We start from the raw sequence: 17304 nt of genomic DNA, 5'->3' as shown, positions 1-17304 counted from the left end.
GCTCCCTGAAAACTGAGCTGGCTGGTCAGGCTGAAATGCTCTCAATATGTGATCTATACTTCACTTCTCGGAAGTTTAGCCTCTGATTCCTCCAGATCGTCAACAGATTCCAGACGAATCTTAAAATCAGTTAAGTTAGCTGGCTTCCGAGCTGGAAACGCAGTGAACAGTTCTCCATAACTTTATCTTTATCGTGTTCTTCATCCGAGAACAGCTTCAGGAAGACTCCTGCTGGAAACCATGAAGCCTGACGAGCTAGCAGAGGAAGTGGCTGCTGGGTTAGCTCGAGCTTTACTGATCAGTAAATCACATGTCAGTAATCAAGCAGTGGTTCTGCGCTGACTGCATGGATTGTCATTATTTCAGAGTAAAGAGTGAGTTCGAAGCTGATCATGAAGATGCTGTGTTTGGTATTCTCATGAAGGAGGAATGTTCGCGGTGCTTCCAGCCCCACGCTGAGCATGAAGGCTCCCTCTGGAGGCCGACACGCCGCCTCCTCCCCCGGAACAGGATGAAACACCGTGACCGTCCACCTCACGTCCTGAACGCCGTCTTCACGCAGGCCTCAGTCCGCCCTGCAGGAAGGACTGAGTGGAGTTTGCATGTTCTCCCAGTCTGAATACCTGAGGAGTGTTCCGGAGGTATGAAGGTGACTCTGTGTGTGTGTGTGTGTGTGTGTGTGTGTGTGTGTGTTATGGACTCTTAACCTGTGCAGAACGGACTGAGCACCTGCTGCAGTTCACCTGCCAGGCCACTAGAGGGCGTTGAAGCAGAGCTGAGCCGTGAGAAGCGTCAGCTCCTTCAGTCCGTCCTGCTCCAGTGTCTGGAGCTCATCATCAGTACAGAGGCCATCTCACAATGGGAAGGTCGTTGGTTCAATTCTCTATACGTGGAAGTGTCCTTGAGCAAGACACTGAACCCCGAACTGTTGCCAGTTTTCCTGAGATGTTATGAAGAGCGCGTTACTGTCCACGGTCCACTAGACCAGTACCGGCCGCTGGTCCTCCGTTCCGGGAGTCACAGCCAATCAGAGATGGAACAGCTGAAGAACCGTCTCTCTCTCACACTCACACACACTCTCTCACACACACACACACACACACATTCACCAGTGGGTTTATTTCATAATGCCGTATTGACGTCCTGTCCCAATAACTTAGAAAACATTTCCTCCCAGCCTGGTGTGGGGGGGGGCGGGGCGTGGCGGGGAGGGGGCGGAGCGTGACAGGGAGGGGGCGGGGCTTTAAAAAGCAGGACTCCTCAAGTCCTCTAAAACCAGAATCAAACCGTGTTCATGATCAGAAGGAAGGAAGTGATTGTGCAAATCGACAGGACGGGATGAGTACAGGTGACGTCTACACTTCAGCTGGTGACATCCTCTCCTCTCCCTCCGCTCAGCTCCACAACATTACAAGTCTTTTCTCGCCCCACTAAATGTCACATAAAACAAGCACTTAAAATGCAGGCAACTTCTAAGGCAACATGTGAACTAAAAACAAACTAGACAGAGTAAATATGGAGGAGCAGCCTCCTGGTTCTGTCCCGGGTCAGATCCAACACGCCCCCAGAGCTATCGTACAAAGTCAGCTAGCCATAGAAAAGACATCGACACGCAGAGAAACTAACAATACTGGAGTCAGGTAGAAAGGAGTCCACGGCTCCGTCCTCTGGAAGCTGTCCGAGCGTCTCCACGGACCGCCGGCTCCTCCTGCGGGGGCGGGGCTACACATAAATACTCGATTTCGAGGAGGGACGAAGGTTTTGCATAACAGGCATCTGACGCACATCCGAGATGCTTCTGGATCCGCTCGGCTTTCACATTCTGAGGAGGACAGCCGTTACGCCGGGCGGCCCCACCGACCTGAGGAGGGACTCTGCCCCGGGACCGCCCTGAGGGGCGGGGCAGGCGGGGCGGGGCGGGCGGGGCGGGGGGAGCAGTGATTGTTTGGTCTGTGGCCACAGGAGACGCCATGAGGATGTGCAAACTGTATGTACAAGAGGAGCGGCGTCGTCCCGCCGGGGGGACAGTGCAACATGCAGGGACACAGTAGAGAGCGGGTCTCTTTCTGAAGCTGGAGCCGGGGCCGGGGGCCGGGGGGGCCGGGCGGCGGGGGGGGCCGGGGGGGCCGGGGGCCGGGCCTCCATCACGACGTTCCCTGCCTCTTCTGTTGCTGCACCCGGATGAGCTCCAGCTGCTTCTTGCACTTCTGGTAGTACGTGGACAGACTCTTGTTCTCCTCCAGCAGCTTCTTGTGCTCCTGCACCAGACGGGACGTGTTCTGCTGGTCCTTCTCGTCTTGGTCCAGCTCTGCAATCAGCTCCTTCCTGGACAGACCGGATCAGACGGGATCAGTCCACACATCGTCCTATAACCTCATCACTTCAAACACAAGCCCAGACAAGGACATAGGGGTGGCGATAAGGCAAAAATATCACAATCACGATTTTTTAAAATCAATATCACGATCACGATTTTATCACGGTTCTTTTTTATATTGATTTTTCTAGACTTATTTGTAACTTTGACCATTTTTCCCCCAATGTTAAACATATAAAATGTATAAAATGTATTTAAGCATATAAAACCCTAGAAGAAAAACTAATCCAAAGAAACTGGTTTTAAAGGAATACTCCAAAGATTTTGGACCCACGCCCTGTCCCTATCATTGACAAAGTGAGATAAGCTCATAAATACCCTTTTTGTGATTTCCGCATCCAGTGGCTGGTTCCCAGCTGTTAGCATCGTAGTTAGCTTAGCTCAGCTGCTGGAGGTGAAGAGGAGACAGAGCCGGACTGACGAAAGTGGACAAAATCCTCCTTCCAGTGGTCCAGGGGACGGCGTGTTAGCACGGGAAGTAAATCCCAATGGTTATAAAACATTTTAAAAGACGTGTTTTCTTTTCAATCCATTAAAATAACGTTTTGATACACAGACCTGCGCATGGCAGTGCTCTGCGGAAGGATATACCGGAGCACAGCAGTAGAAGCATAGACTCAGCCGCTGTGCTCCGGTATATCCTTCTGCAGAGCGCTGCCATGCGCAGGTCTGTGTATTAAAACGTTATTTTAACAGATTGAAAAAAAAAGAACACGTCTGTTTTTTAACTTTGGGATTTATTTCACGTGCTAACACGCCGTCCCCTGGACCACTGGAAGGAGGATTTTGTCCGCTTTCGTCAGTCCGGCTCTGTTTCCTCTTCACCTCCAGCAGTTGAGCTAAGCTAACTACGATGCTAACAGCTGGGAACCAGCCACTGGACGCACAGACACAAAAAAGGTATTTATGAGCTTGTCTAACTTTGTCAATGATAGGGATAGGGCGTGGGTCCAAAATCTTCGGCGTATTCCTTTAATGTAAATAGTACAGTTTATTTTTTAAATCAAAATGTACAATGAACACAAACATAGCTGCTTCCGCAGCTAACGCTACCGGTGTTCGACCATCGGAGAGTTTTTTTTTTCTCCTCTCCGTTGTCCGGGCGCTGCACAATTTAGCGCAGGCGGGGCGCCCGGACTGAAAAGGTCTGGCAGAAACCCTGGACCACCAGAGGGCTCTGTCTCCACTGAAATGCACTACCTCATCATCCCATTAAACCAAAGACTTCCCACTAGTTATCAGACAAAAGGGCCGTTTCAGCTGTTAACTTGATGGTATGTTCACTAAGGGCCAATCCCAATTCTACCACTTCCCCCTCCCCCTCTGCCCTTGGCCCTACCCCCATCACTCTCCTACCCCTTTTAGAACAGGGCTGAGGGCTGTCTTTGCAGCACTATGAATCGGGACACCCCTCGGCCCTCATCAGAAGTCGGGTTTCATCGGGGTTCCTGTGTCAAACATATTACGTTAAAAACATGATAAAAGATTACGTTAATACAGTGATTAGAGAAGTTACAAATGTACAGGGTTTCCGCCAGACCTTTTCAGTCCGGGCGCCCCGCCCGCGCTAAATTCTGCAGCACCCGGACAACGGACAGGAAAAAAAAAATAAATAAATAATAGCGCCGCGTTTGCGGCTAATTAGCAGTTGCGCTCAATCGATTGAGCTGGACGCTCTGCTACGAGTGAGCCCCGCGGAGCAGCAGCTGAGTGAGCGCCGTCGGCATCGCTCGGCATCACTGGGACACGGTCACGCTAGTATATCTATAAACTTCAGTGAAGCAAATGCACTTTTTATAGCTTTTTAAATAGTATACAGAAAGCAAGCTTACATTTGTGTGACTCCTCGGTGGGCGCCATGTTATTTATTTTTCTGGCCAATGCGAAACTTGGCCTACCCCTCCAGTCTCTCTCTCCAGCTTGTTGGGGTGTTTCCATGGCGGCTGATCTCTTGTAGATCCCGTACTGCTGCTGTAAACCAGCTCTGCCTGACACAGCCTCCACCCAGCAGCAGTTGCAGTTAGAGAAGCTGTCGCACCGCGCTCCGCTCGTTGTTAGCTGCCTTCGCGTCCCCGAGTCAACGTGAAGGCAACACGGCTGTGGCTGCAGGGTTTTTTTTTTTTTAATCATTGTTAATGTTGCTCCACATGTATCTATTATGTATGTGGAAAACTGCACTGGAGGGAATATTTAGTTGATATTATCTGAAGCTTTCAGGTAACATCATCACTCCAAAAAATATTTTATATACATAGGTGAAAAAACAACGAGGAGAACGTGCCCTATAGACGGTTTAACCATCTTTCTGATTTATGAGATTGTCCCGACGTTATAACCCTTAACGATCTTATATCGTCATATCGCACACCCCTACAAGAACAGACAGAATGCCGAGGCTCTAACGGCCCTGAACCGGACCTGAACCGGACCAAACTGTGGAACCTGGACCTCAGCTGGCGGACCGGGGATCCAGACTTACTTCCTCTGGATCAGCAGGGCGATCTCGGTCTGCACCTTCAGGTACTCCTGGGCCATCTTGCAGTGCTGCTCGAACACGGCCATGGACTCTTTGGAGTTGGGACAGGGGGCGAGGGGCTGACACACACACACACACACACACACAGTTAGTTGGACCTCAGGGGGACCCCCTCCCCCCCCCGGTGCCACTGCTGCTCAGGGTACCTGCAGCTGGTGGTCCAGGGTCAGGTAGGCCATGGGGATGGAGTTGTCCGAGCCGTTGGTGTCTGAGGAGAGACAGGTGGGACAGGTGAGACTTCTGGACCGCCTGACCGGACGGAGCTCTCTCAGACTGGGACGGTACCTGTGGGGTCGTCCGGGGAGAAGTACCCCCGGCCGCCCGGCTTGTCGGGGGGCATCATCCTCACGCTGGGGCTGGAGGACCGGCTGCTACTCCTGCTGCCCTGTGGGGGACACACAGCACACTGTCCTCAGGACGTCCTGCTTCAGCTGACGCTCAGTAACTCCTGCAGCTCCGCTGGCACAACCTCCAACGCCTCAGTGAGACCGACAGACACCAGTCCACCTGAGACAGCTTCACACTGAGGGGACGAGGAAAAACACCGGGACGGACAGAACGCTGGCTAAACCCAGGTTCCAACAGAGAGGTCTGGCTATGGAAGACCAACAACCATCTTTTAACCAGTGTTTAGGAGGACGAAGAGGAGGAAGAGGAGGAGTGTTAAATGTTAAATGAAGGAATGCTCAGTCATTTTCTGGCCCGATCTGAAGCTACATAAAAAGCCTCGGAGCGTCTTCAGATGTGTGAGTACAGGACTGTGAAGGTCTCTGGAGGCGGCTTGGTGTGATGAAGACGAGGCTGTTCCTCAGTGGAGCAGCAGACGGGTGGTCATAATGTTCTGGCTGTCTGCGGACTCTCCAAGAGGAGAACGTGAAGGACGCCTCTCAGTGTCTGCATGTGGACGCCTGCTCACGTTCATCACAGCTCCCTGGTTTGGTCTGAGTGAAGCCTGAACATAGGCCCCGCCCCCCAGCGCCGGCCGAGGACAGAGGCATGAGGGCAGAAGTGTGTGTGTGTGGTGTGTGTGTGTGTGTCTCTCTCTCACCTGGCCGGACTCGCTGCAGATTCCCGGCAGATCCTGAACCGAGCGACGTCTCTGAGACTCACAGGAGGCTGTGGAGAGACGGGACAGCAGAGTGAACACACACACACACACACGCACGCACGCACGCACGCACGCACACACACACACACACACTTTATCTAGTTCAGGCTGACTACAAGCAGCAGGAAGACACAACATGAGGACACAGACACACAGCGGGGTGTTTGGTGGACTGGTGCTGAGCTGTGAGCAGAGGAGAAGCAGGGAGGACGGGGGTAAACGTCTGGTCCAGGAGCAGGGAGGAGCCGTCCTGACGTCTGGCTGCATTCAGAGGGTTCAGAGTGAGGCTCACACTGACCGCTCTCACGGGAACACCTGGCCAGGGGTGAGCGGCCCAGTGTGAGCTTCAGGCCTCGGGATGCGTTCAGGGATGGATAAGTCTCTGTTCTCCTCATCTCCACGGAGCCGGATATCAAGTGATTCTCTGAAGAGGCCCAGAGGACACAGCGCCACCCGGGGGTGGAGCAGAGGAGCAGCTCCGGGATTCTTTTACACTCAGACAGAAGTGAACTGGAGTGAAGCGTCATGTCAGGGGCGACGGTAGGGGCTGGCCTGGGGTGGCCGGTGCCACCCCTGAAATCTCATTGGCCACCCCAGATCCAAAAGGCGGTGGGCCGAGTTCGTCAACACAAGAAACAAAAGCAACGCTGTCAGTCAATGGTGATGGCTGACTGACGGGTCTACAGTCAGTGCTGGACTCTTAACTACCACAGTATGGTGGGACTGAGAGCTGATTCCTGACCAGCGGAGGTTTTCCCAGTGACCGTGCAGGTCCGGGATGAACACCTGCATCTCCGTGTCACCTGGAGCTCCGGACACAGGACAGAGACGACGTTCAGTGTAACTGGATAAAAACGGGTTCAGACAGTTGAGAGGTATGGTAGCTGAATGTTTAATTACGTTGTAATTTGCTCTCAATGTGTTGGAAAACTTTATGAAGCAAACTCTCTGTAAGTAGCAGCAGCTAACAGACGAGATCCTGCAGTGAGCTAGCTGCTGTAGCAGCAGCTAACAGACGAGATCCTGCAGTGAGCTAGCTGCTGTAGCAGCAGCTAACAGACGAGATCCTGCAGTGAGCTAGCTGCTGTAGCAGCAGCTAACAGACGAGATCCTGCAGTGAGCTAGCTGCTGTAGCAGCAGCTAACAGACGAGATCCTGCAGTATGCTAGCTGCTGTAGCAGCAGCTAACAGACGAGATCCTGCAGTGAGCTAGCTGCTGTAGCAGCAGCTAACAGACGAGATCCTGCAGTAAGCTAGTTGCTGTAGCAGCAGCTAACAGACGAGATCCTGCAGTATGCTAGCTGCTGTAGCAGCAGCTAACAGACGAGATCCTGCAGTGAGCTAGCTGCTGTAGCAGCAGCTAACAGACGAGATCCTGCAGTATGCTAGCTGCTGTAGCAGCAGCTAACAGACGAGATCCTGCAGTGAGCTAGCTGCTGTAGCAGCAGCTAACAGACGAGATCCTGCAGTATGCTAGCTGCTGTAGCAGCAGCTAACAGACGAGATCCTGCAGTGAGCTAGCTGCTGTAGCAGCAGCTAACAGACGAGATCCTGCAGTGAGCTAGCTGCTGTAGCAGCAGCTAACAGACGAGATCCTGCAGTGAGCTAGCTGCTGCAGCAGCAGCTAACAGACGAGATCCTGCAGTGAGCTAGCTGCTGTAGCAGCAGCTAACAGACGAGATCCTGCAGTGAGCTAGCTGCTGTAGCAGCAGCTAACAGACGAGATCCTGCAGTGAGCTAGCTGCTGTAGCAGCAGCTAACAGACGAGATCCTGCAGTGAGCTAGCTGCTGTAGCAGCAGCTAACAGACGAGATCCTGCAGTGAGCTAGCTGCTGTAGCAGCAGCCTGACACTGATCTAGTATTAACTTCAGTTTCTTTTTTGTTGTTAATGAGATAAATTGAATAAGAAACAGCTCAAGACTGAAGACCAGGGTTGTTTTGCTGAGGGCTGTGTTCAATATCTAGAAAAAGAATGGAAGAACTCCATCCACATCACTCCTCACTTCACTCCTCCACCCACATCACTCCACAGCTGTCCTCCATCCACATCACTCCTTCCCTCATTCCTCCATCCACATCTCACCTCACTCCTCCGCCCACATCATTCCTCTCCTCACTCCATCTACATCACTCCTCCCCTCACTCCTCCATCCACATCACTCCTCGCCTCACTCTTAATCCACATCACTCCTCGCCTCACTCTTCCATCCACATCATTCCTCCCCTCCACATCACTCCTCCACCCACATCACTCCTCCCATTGTTCCTCCATCTACATCACTCCTCCCCTCACTCCTCCATCCACATCACTCCTCCCCTCGCTCCTCCACTCAAATCACACCTCACTCTTAATCCACATCACTCCTCGCCCTTAATCCACATCACTCCTCACCTCACTCTTCCATCCACATCATTCCTCCCCTCCACATCACTCCACATCACTCCTCCACCCACATCACTCCTCCCATTGTTCCTCCATCCACATCACTCCTCACCTCATCCCCTATCCACATCACTCCTCATCTCACTCCTCCATCCACAGCTCTCTTCCATCCACATCACTCCTCCCCTCACTCCACCCACATCACTCCTCCACCTACTTCACTCCTCCCCTCAGCCCTCCACCCACAGCCCCCTGACCTTCAGCCCGGGGTGAAAGACTCTCAGAGGGTGCAGGAGGGAGGGGGGTGGAGGGGGGGTTAGCCATGCTTCCTCAGCGTCCTCTAAGCGTGAAAGGTGGAGAAGTGGCGAAGCTAGCCGGGGTCTGCGGCGGCCGAGCCGGCGGGGTGACGGGAGGAGAAGGGGGCGGAGCCACGAGTCTCCGACCGTCCTCATCTGGAGGACCGGGACCGACCCGAGGGTCGGGACAGCGAGCCCGGAGCAGGAAGAGTGAGCTCAGAGAGAAGGCACGGGGCTGTGGTGTGCGTCGCTGCAGGACACTCTCCACCGGGACTCCAGAGGCGGAGTGTGTGAGGACGGCGAGGACGCAGCGACACACAGCACAGAGCGGCCATGTCGGGGACAGCAAGCACAGCACCTCCACCCGTCACCAGGAAGCCCAGCGGCCCCCGGACCCGGTACCTGTCACGACGATCTTGGGGACATCCAGAATGGTTCCGAAAGACGCGGTTTTACGGTGGCCTCGTCTATACGGGGGCGCTGCGAAAACACACACACACAGCTGCAGACACGGAGACGAGCATGCGGACGGAGACGGGACGGAGACGGGACGGGACGGGGGGAGGCGCCCCGCGCTGTGGGGCCACACATGCAGAGCAGACAGGGCGACGTGCAGCAGAACATGCAGCCCCCCCGGGGCTGTGTGGGGGCGGCAGGGCGGAGGAGGGCGGCCCCGCCGGGGTCTGGGGGAGGGGCTTCCTGTCGGCTCGTGCGGAGCGCCGGGGCGCGCTCGTCCCCCGCCGTTACCTGTCGGGGCGAACGGCGTCTTGGGCTCCAGCTCGGACAGGTCGGCGCTCATCCGCTTGCTGTCGGACGAGGCCAGGCACTGCGTCCGGCCCGGCAGGCTCTCCACGCTGCCCCCCCGCGACAGAGGCAGCGTCCTCAGCGGGTCTCCCTGGACGGCGGCCACAGGAGGGACAGACTGAGGAAAGGACGCTGAAGTGCTGGAAGAGGTCCTGAACCCACAACACGCCGACTGGAACTGACCTTTGGCTTGAAATGAGGCGCGAACTGAGGCGTGATCTTGATGGTGTCGTTGCTGCCCTGCGAGTCGCTGTGCTCCATGTTGGCGTCGCTCCTGCTGCTGGTGCTGGTGGCTGTGTAGTCCACGTAGGAACCTGTGAGTTCCACCAGAACACAGGAAGTGCAGGGCGTTTCAGGAGTTTCACATTAAAGGCGCTGCAGACGAGGTTCCTGCGTGCCGGACTGAGAGAGGCGGACGCTTCACCTGTACTGGTGGCAGAGTTGCTTTGTCCCTCGTCTAAATACTGGTATGGATACTGCAGAGGCTCATCGTATCCCGGGAAGTACTGCAGACAGAGAGAAGGTCAGGGTTCGGGTTCCACACGTTCTGAGAGGAGCCACACGAAGCTTGGAGTTAGGACAGAACAAAAGTGCTGGCGGAGGTGAAGCGACCACACTGCCTGTCAGCTCTTATTCTGAGAAATGGGAAGCTGCAGCAGAGGGGTCACCTTCATCAGATGAGTCATGATCTTCACGATCTCCTCCATGGACGGCCGCTGGGACGGATCTTTGGACCAGCAGCGAGTCATCAGACTCTCGATGGGCTTCGGTAAGTTCTTGATTAACGGAGGTCTTGTTCCTGTCGGCAACAGAGAGAGTGACTGCTGGAGCGCCGAGAGGGGAGCAGACGACGTCCAGCACCGCCAGGGACCGGGGGATTCAGCCCAACCCAAAACCCTCCACTTCCTGCTGTGGCGACCGAGGAGGAGTGCTGAACACAGGAGGCCTGTCCGACAGACACACACACACACACACACACACACACAGCCTCACCGTTGTGCACGGCCCACATGATGCGGAAAGCCGGTCCTCCGATCTCGTCGAAGGGCTTCCTGCGAGTGATCACCTCCCAGAGGATGATCCCCCAGCTGAAGACGTCGCACTTCTCGCTGTAATTGCTTCCTGCAAGAACAGAGGAAACCCACAGCAGCGCTCAGGCCCGTCTCAGAGAGTGTGTGTGTGTGTGTGTGTGTGTGTGTGCGGATGCGGCCGGGAGGAGAGCGCGGCGGCTTTTATCTGGGATCAGCAGTGATTTTCTGCTGAGCTGCTCTGTGTTTCACTCGGCCGGCCTGGCGCTGCAGAGCACCGGCGCTCATCCTCGCCCGTTCTGAAGCTGCCGCGGCGGCGGATGCTAATGAGCAGCGGAGGGTTCAAACAGGGGGCGGCGGCGAGCTGTTTAATTGCACCGGAGTCTTGTAGCTTGTCTTTCCAGAAAGAGGAGAAACAAGATAATGACTGGGCATTAATTTATTAATTCTCCGTGCGCTGACGACGAGCCGAATGACAACACAACGCCGCCGCTGCCAGATCCAACATTCTGCAAGTATAATCCATGACATTAATCTGTCCAAAGCTAGCTCCACTTTCACTTCTGCTCAGCACCAGGCGTCCAGATCAGCTGCTGGATCGCACCTTGGAAAGTGGTTGTTCTGTTTCAGAGCTTATTTTCCCGTTTACTCAGCGTTATCTCTAAATGCTGGGGATGAGCGGCGCTCAGGACTGCTGTTCCAGGCCCACGGTCACGAAGAACACCGAGCAGGAGCAGTTATATGGTAAAAGACAACGTTTTAACTCGTTTCCATCAAGCCCGCTCAGCAATTCAACAGGTTTAATGCAGCCGCAGAGTGATTATAGAAATATGTCAGGTTAAATTCTACATTTCATTTGATGGTTAGTCGGTGAAGATGTGCAAGAAATAAATCCATCAGTTAAAGAACCGCTGCCAGAAGTTGCATCAAATCTCAAATGGGTAATCTCTAAGCCGGCGTGGAGAGGAAGTCCTCTGAGCCTGGAAACAGCCCGGCTGCATCGGGTTTCTGAACGCTCAGACTCGCCTTCGAAGACCTCCGGGGCCATCCAGGCGGCGCTGCCTTTGTTGTTGGTCATGTGGGTCTGAATGTCGCATGCGGTTCCGAAGTCGCAGATCTTCAGGACCGTGCCTCCCGCCACCAGCAGCAGGCTGAAACACGAGACAGAGGCGAGTCAGCGCCGGGCGAGGCAGACCGTCGTCCTCCGCCTCCGTCTGACGGCAGCTGAGAGGCGCTGGAGGAAACCTCCGCTGAATACACCGCATCCAGAGACTCCAGGAACAGCTGCGCCGCTGTTTGACAGCGTGAAGAGGACGGCTCTGCAGACGACTGTCTGAACGGTGACCTGAGTGTGGAAGCTTCTAAACCACATGTAAAGACAGAAAAACAACGTGGAACAGTCTGGAGCATTACTGAGAGGTTCCTGGTCACCAATCCTGCAGACCAGAGTAATCTGATTACTTCCTGTTTCAATAAAACCACGTCTGTAAAGAACGGGTGTCTGTCGGATGAGACACAGAGAAATAATACACACATCAGTTTTCTCACTTCTGTGTCGAGACAGAAGACACACAGAGGAAGAGGAGTGTGTGAGGAGACAGACGAGTGTGTGAGGAGACAGACGAGTGTGTGAGGAGACAGACGAGTGTGTGAGGAGACAGAGGAGTGTGTGAGGAGACAGACGAGTGTGTGAGGAGACAGACGAGTGTGTGAGGAGACAGAGGAGTGTGTGAGGAGACAGACGAGTGTGTGAGGAGACAGAGGAGTGTGTGAGGAGACAGACGAGTGTGTGAGGAGACAGACGAGTGTGTGAGGTGACAGACGAGTGTGTGAGGAGACAGACGAGTGTGTGAGGTGACAGACGAGTGTGTGAGGAGACAGACGAGTGTGTGAGGAGACAGACGAGTGAGGAGACAGAGGAGTGTGTGAGGTGACGGAGGAGTGTGTGAGGTGACAGAGGAGTGTGTGAGGTGACAGAGGAGTGTGTGAGGAGACAGACGAGTGTGTGAGGAGACAGACGAGTGTGTGAGGAGACAGACGAGTGAGGAGACGGAGGAGTGTGTGAGGTGACGGAGGAGTGTGTGAGGAGACAGAGGAGTGTGTGAGGAGACAGAGGAGTGTGTGAGGAGACAGAGGAGTGTGTGAGGAGACAGAGGAGTGTGTGAGGAGACAGAGGAGTGTGTGAGGAGACAGACGAGTGTGTGAGGAGACAGACGAGTGAGGAGACAGGAGTGTGTGAGGAGACAGACGAGTGTGTGAGGTGACGGAGGAGTGTGTGAGGAGACAGACGAGTGTGTGAGGAGACAGACGAGTGTGTGAGGAGACAGACGAGTGAGGAGACAGGAGTGTGTGAGGAGACAGACGAGTGTGTGAGGTGACGGAGGAGTGTGTGAGGAGACAGAGGAGTGTGTGAGGAGACAGAGGAGTGTGTGAGGAGACAGACGAGTGTGTGAGACAGACGAGTGTGTGAGGTGACGGAGGAGTGTGTGAGGTGACGGAGGAGTGTGTGAGGAGACAGACGAGTGTGTGAGGAGACAGAGGAGTGTGTGAGGAGACAGAGGAGTGTGTGAGGTGACGGAGGAGTGTGTGAGGAGACAGACGAGTGTGTGAGGAGACAGACGAGTGTGTGAGGAGACAGACGAGTGAGGAGACAGGAGTGTGTGAGGAGACAGACGAGTGTGTGAGGTGACGGAGGAGTGTGTGAGGAGACAGAGGAGTGTGTGAGGAGACAGACGAGTGTGTGAGACAGACGAGTGTGTGAGGTGACGGAGGAGTGTGTGAGGAGACAGACGAGTGTGTGAGGAGACAGACAAGTGTGTGAGGAGATAGACGAGTGTGTGAGGAGACAGACGAGTGTGTGAGGAGACAGACGAGTGTGTGAGGAGACAGACGAGTGTGTGAGGAGACAGACGAGTGTGTGAGGAGACAGACGAGTGTGTGAGGAGACAGACGAGTGTGTGAGGAGACAGACGAGTGTGTGAGGAGACAGACGAGTGTGTGAGGTGACGGAGGAGTGTGTGAGGTGACGGAGGAGTGTGTGAGGTGACGGAGGAGTGTGTGAGGTGACGGAGGAGCATACTTGGGGGGCTTGAGGTCCCTGTGAATGAGCGCCTTGGGCTTCATGCCGTGGAGGTAGGCCACGCCCTGCGAACACTGTAAACACCAGCTCATGGCGTGGGAGGCAGTGTAGTAGGGGAGCGGCTCAGCGCCATGCAGCACTGCGGACGAGAGAACAGCTGTCACCAACAGGGAGGACACACACACACACGAACACACACACACACACACACACACACACACCACACGCACACGGACACACACACACACACACACACACACACACACACACACACACACACACACACACCACACGCACACGGACACACACACAAAGAAGTGAGAAAATCTCCACTTGGAGCTGTGCTGAGCCTCCCCTGAGCAGGAGTCCACTAACAACTTCTTTTTAAAGATCAAGACAAACAGGAACATATGATCGTCGCTCATCATCCACGTGTCAGGAAACGGTTTCTCTTTCCGCCGGCTGGAGGCACGTGCAGCTCCACACCGCTCCTCCTGCGCTCTACACTCACCGTTGTACAGCGAGCCGCCCTCAGCGTACTCCATCACCAGGCAGACCTGTGGTGGGGTTCAGGACCGTGAGAGGCTGGACTGTGCAGACGGCTCGCCGGCCGAGCTCGGAGGGGAACTCACCGGACTGTTGCAGGAGCCGTACAGCTTCACGATGTTGGGGTGGTTCACTCTGGAGAGCTGCCGGAGCTGCAGGCGGAGGACAAAACCATTTCTGAGTTACCACTTCACCCGATTCCTCACATTCTTCTCATGAAGTTCAATGGACTGCAGGGGTTCGTCTGGTTTGGTGTAATTTACAGAAAAACTGATAAAACCAGTGGAAACTGAAAGTGTGGGTGGTCATCAGAGAGCCACTGCTTCCAGACTGAGGGGAAGAACCATCAGGGGGGACGGCCTGTCTCCGCCTCTTCATGGGGAGAGCAGGAACAACCTCCCCAACCTGGCGGCTCGCTCACCACCTCTCCTCATCCCAGCAGCAGCTCATCAGTGAGAGCTCCTGAAATCAGCTGAGTAGTGGTTGAATCTGCTCTGATTCCTCTGCAGCCACTTCAGACCGTTTACCACGACCTCTGCTGTCTGAGCGGCTCCAGCCGACCCTGAAGAAAGGTTCTGACAGTGGAGGACTGGAGAAGCAGCAGCAGTCTGTCCAGAATGCTTCAACAGGTCTAGACTGGCTCCGAAACCAAAACCAGGAAGACAACCCCACCAGAACCAGGACCCAGCAGCCGGGGTGCAGACCGGACCTGCTTCACACCTTCTGCGTCCAGCAGTGGCCAAAGGTAAAGGTTCTGGGCGACCATTAGAACATATGACCACCACCACCTCAGTAGGTCAAACTAACCTCATCCCAGCTCTCGCTCCCGATCAGAGGGCAGTGTCCGATGGGGACACGTTGAGCTGATGAAGATTTACAGAGTGGCTGTGGCTCGCTTTGCAGAGCTGTTGTCTTATAATCAGGAGGTTACCTTTTCTACCTTTTCTCCCAGTGGATGGACTGAGTGCCTTGCATGGCAGGTGAAGGCAGAGTGAAGTGCTCTGGGCTCTGCTGTAGCAGTATAGTGTGCGTTTTTAACTTCATTTCAGTCAGCCAGCATTCACAAAGTGGTCCCTGTGACGTAGACGGCTCCACAACCAGCGTGATGCATAAATCACGCTACACGCCGAATCGACGGTGAAATTTGTTGTCAACACATTTGATGATCAACTTGTGTTGATGCGCTGGTGCAGCCCTAACACACGAGCATCCTGCTGAAACTCAGCCCTGAAGCAGCAACTGGCAAGACCCTGCCGTCTCTTCAACATTCTCACACACCCCGTCGGTGTGTGTTCTGCTCAGCGGGCTGAGTACAGTAGGACATCACTCCTCTACCAGTGTCTCACAGACTGGACAGTCTCTGCTTCACCTGCATCCACTTCAACAAGCCTGCCTAGCTGAAGACACGGAGCTGAGGAGCTGCACATCCAGGCTGCTTACTGATGGATTCCGACTGTGGGGGAGTGCTCTGCACCGATCACTCTCATTTGAAAAAACATTTCACTGCCAGTTCTAACAGCACGAGGGGGACACCTGCAGCCAGACGACGTACCTCCACGATGAAGGCCTTCCTCTCCGACTCACTCTCAATGGTCTTGATCGCGACGTCTTTGCCTTTCCACTTGGCTTTGCACACCACTCCAAACGCCCCTCTGCCCACCACCTGAGGGCGAAGGCAGCCATTAGCGCCAGCCGCAGGTCTGACCAGGGCGGGACGGGACGGGACGGGACGGGACGGGACCCACCTCCTCAACTTCAATGTCCTCATAGTTGATCTCCTCAAACGGATATCCAGGTGGCGTTTCAAGCATTTCGGCAGATGGGAACGTTAGAGACATCACTAGCTAGAGTCAGCTCGTCATTCACTGGAGACAGACAGACAGAAGAAAGACAAGCAAATCAGAGGAAACGCGTCCTTCATCTGAAAGCAGCAGAGGAGGAGGACTGTATGCTCCAAGGACAGGAGTGGACAACAGAGTCACGTGTCTGAGAAAGACAGTACACAACAACTAGAGACAAAACTGTCCGAGGACAGCAAGCATGATCTGTCTCCACCTGTCCAGCTTCACCAGGACATTAAGCATGATCTGCCTCCACCTGTCCAGCTTCACCAGGACATTAAGCATGATCTGCCTCCACCTGTCAAATTTCATCAAACAAACACCATGATCTGATCTTTGTGGACCTGTCCTGCTCTGTTTCTACCTGTCCTGCTGTTTCTACCTGTCCTGCTCTGTCCAGCTGCACCAGGACAGCTAGCATGATGTGTCTCCACCTGTCCACCTTCATCAAACAAACAGCATGATCTGGTCTTTGTGGACCTGTCCTCCTCTGGCCTCGACATGTCATGGTCGATCCTGCTCTGTCCTGCTCTGTCTCAACCTGTCCCGCTCTGTCTCGGCCTGTCTCTGTCTGTGTGGCTCTGTCTCTGTCTGTCTCTGTCCCGCTCTGTCTGTCCCGCAGCGGGAGCCTCCTGTCAGTCCCTTGATGCGGGCTAGCAGCTGGCTAGCCTCGCAGCTTCACGCGAGCGACAGTTCCTGTGAAAACAAGCCAACATGGACTCATTGAGCCGCGTCTAAAGCTCCGTTCTGGACTCGGTATTCTCCGCGCCGTCATCCCGTAACGCGGGTGAAAGCGGTGTAAACAGTCTGCCCGAGGCCTGCCTGCTAGCCTAGCATTAGCGCGGTGCTAACGGCATCTACCGGGAGTTTCAGCTCCGACGACCCGGCTCCTCGCAGTTGACTGTCCGCCAGCGCCGGCTCCGTGAGCATGGGGGAGAGTTCTCCTAGTCCTGGGGGGTGAGCCGAGCAAACAGCCCCCCTCTGTCCACTTCCATAACTTTCTGCAGCTCGTCAGCTGCTCTGCTAGCAGAGTATTTTTATTCCTCGCAGGAAGTGAGTGCACCTCTCCAATCCGTCCCCTCGGAATCTACCCGGAGTATCTTCCGTTCCGCTTGTTCAGTCATTTTTAATTTGAGCCATAAAGTCAAATCAGCGTGAATGTTTCTGTGTGTGAGATTTTCATCGACTCATGCAAATGTCTTGTTTCTTGTAGAAGAATTCTGATTCGCTTTACTTTCTAACTTTACATGAAAAATAATCCCTTCAGTCATAATCCCATGTGCATCCAAAAGTAAAAATACCGGG

General features: G+C 54.4%; 1 protein-coding gene across 2 annotated transcripts; it reads right to left on the bottom strand.

Moving 5' to 3' along the window:
- Positions 1 to 1100: 1100 nt before the first annotated feature.
- Positions 1101 to 17057, bottom strand: map3k7 (mitogen-activated protein kinase kinase kinase 7). 2 transcript variants are annotated; one of them, XM_030110413.1, is made up of 18 exons: positions 16861 to 17057; positions 15904 to 16023; positions 15711 to 15821; positions 14245 to 14310; positions 14124 to 14169; positions 13613 to 13751; positions 11560 to 11684; positions 10499 to 10627; positions 10174 to 10304; positions 9930 to 10011; positions 9689 to 9819; positions 9449 to 9596; positions 9104 to 9181; positions 5962 to 6029; positions 5199 to 5298; positions 5060 to 5121; positions 4857 to 4972; positions 1101 to 2325 (listed from the first exon to the last, which is right to left on the bottom strand). In XM_030110413.1, the coding sequence occupies exons 2-18, from the start codon at positions 15994 to 15996 to the stop codon at positions 2145 to 2147; spliced, it is 1806 nt and encodes a 601-aa protein (XP_029966273.1). In that variant the 5' UTR covers positions 15997 to 16023; positions 16861 to 17057; the 3' UTR covers positions 1101 to 2144. The 2 variants fall into 2 exon arrangements, with proteins under 2 accessions (XP_029966273.1, XP_029966274.1); XM_030110414.1 differs by lacking the exon at positions 9104 to 9181.
- Between the last annotated feature and the right edge of the window lie 247 nt (positions 17058 to 17304).

This window comes from Salarias fasciatus, chromosome 15 (assembly GCF_902148845.1).
Source record: "Salarias fasciatus chromosome 15, fSalaFa1.1, whole genome shotgun sequence".
Classification (NCBI taxonomy): domain Eukaryota; kingdom Metazoa; phylum Chordata; class Actinopteri; order Blenniiformes; family Blenniidae; genus Salarias; species Salarias fasciatus.
The sequence above is the reverse complement of the archived record's forward strand: the minus strand, read 5'-3'. Positions and strand labels throughout refer to the sequence as shown.

Coding starts and splice junctions, on each gene's coding strand:
- map3k7 (XM_030110413.1), bottom strand. CDS start 15,996: ATGTCTCTAACGTTCCCATCTGCCGAAATGCTTGAAACGCCACCTGGA. Junction 13,752..14,123: donor GGGCGGCTCGCTGTACAACG/GTGAGTGTAGAG, acceptor TCTCGTCCGCAG/TGCTGCATGGCGCTGAGCCG. Junction 5,299..5,961: donor TCTGCAGCGAGTCCGGCCAG/GTGAGAGAGAGA, acceptor TGTCCCCCACAG/GGCAGCAGGAGTAGCAGCCG.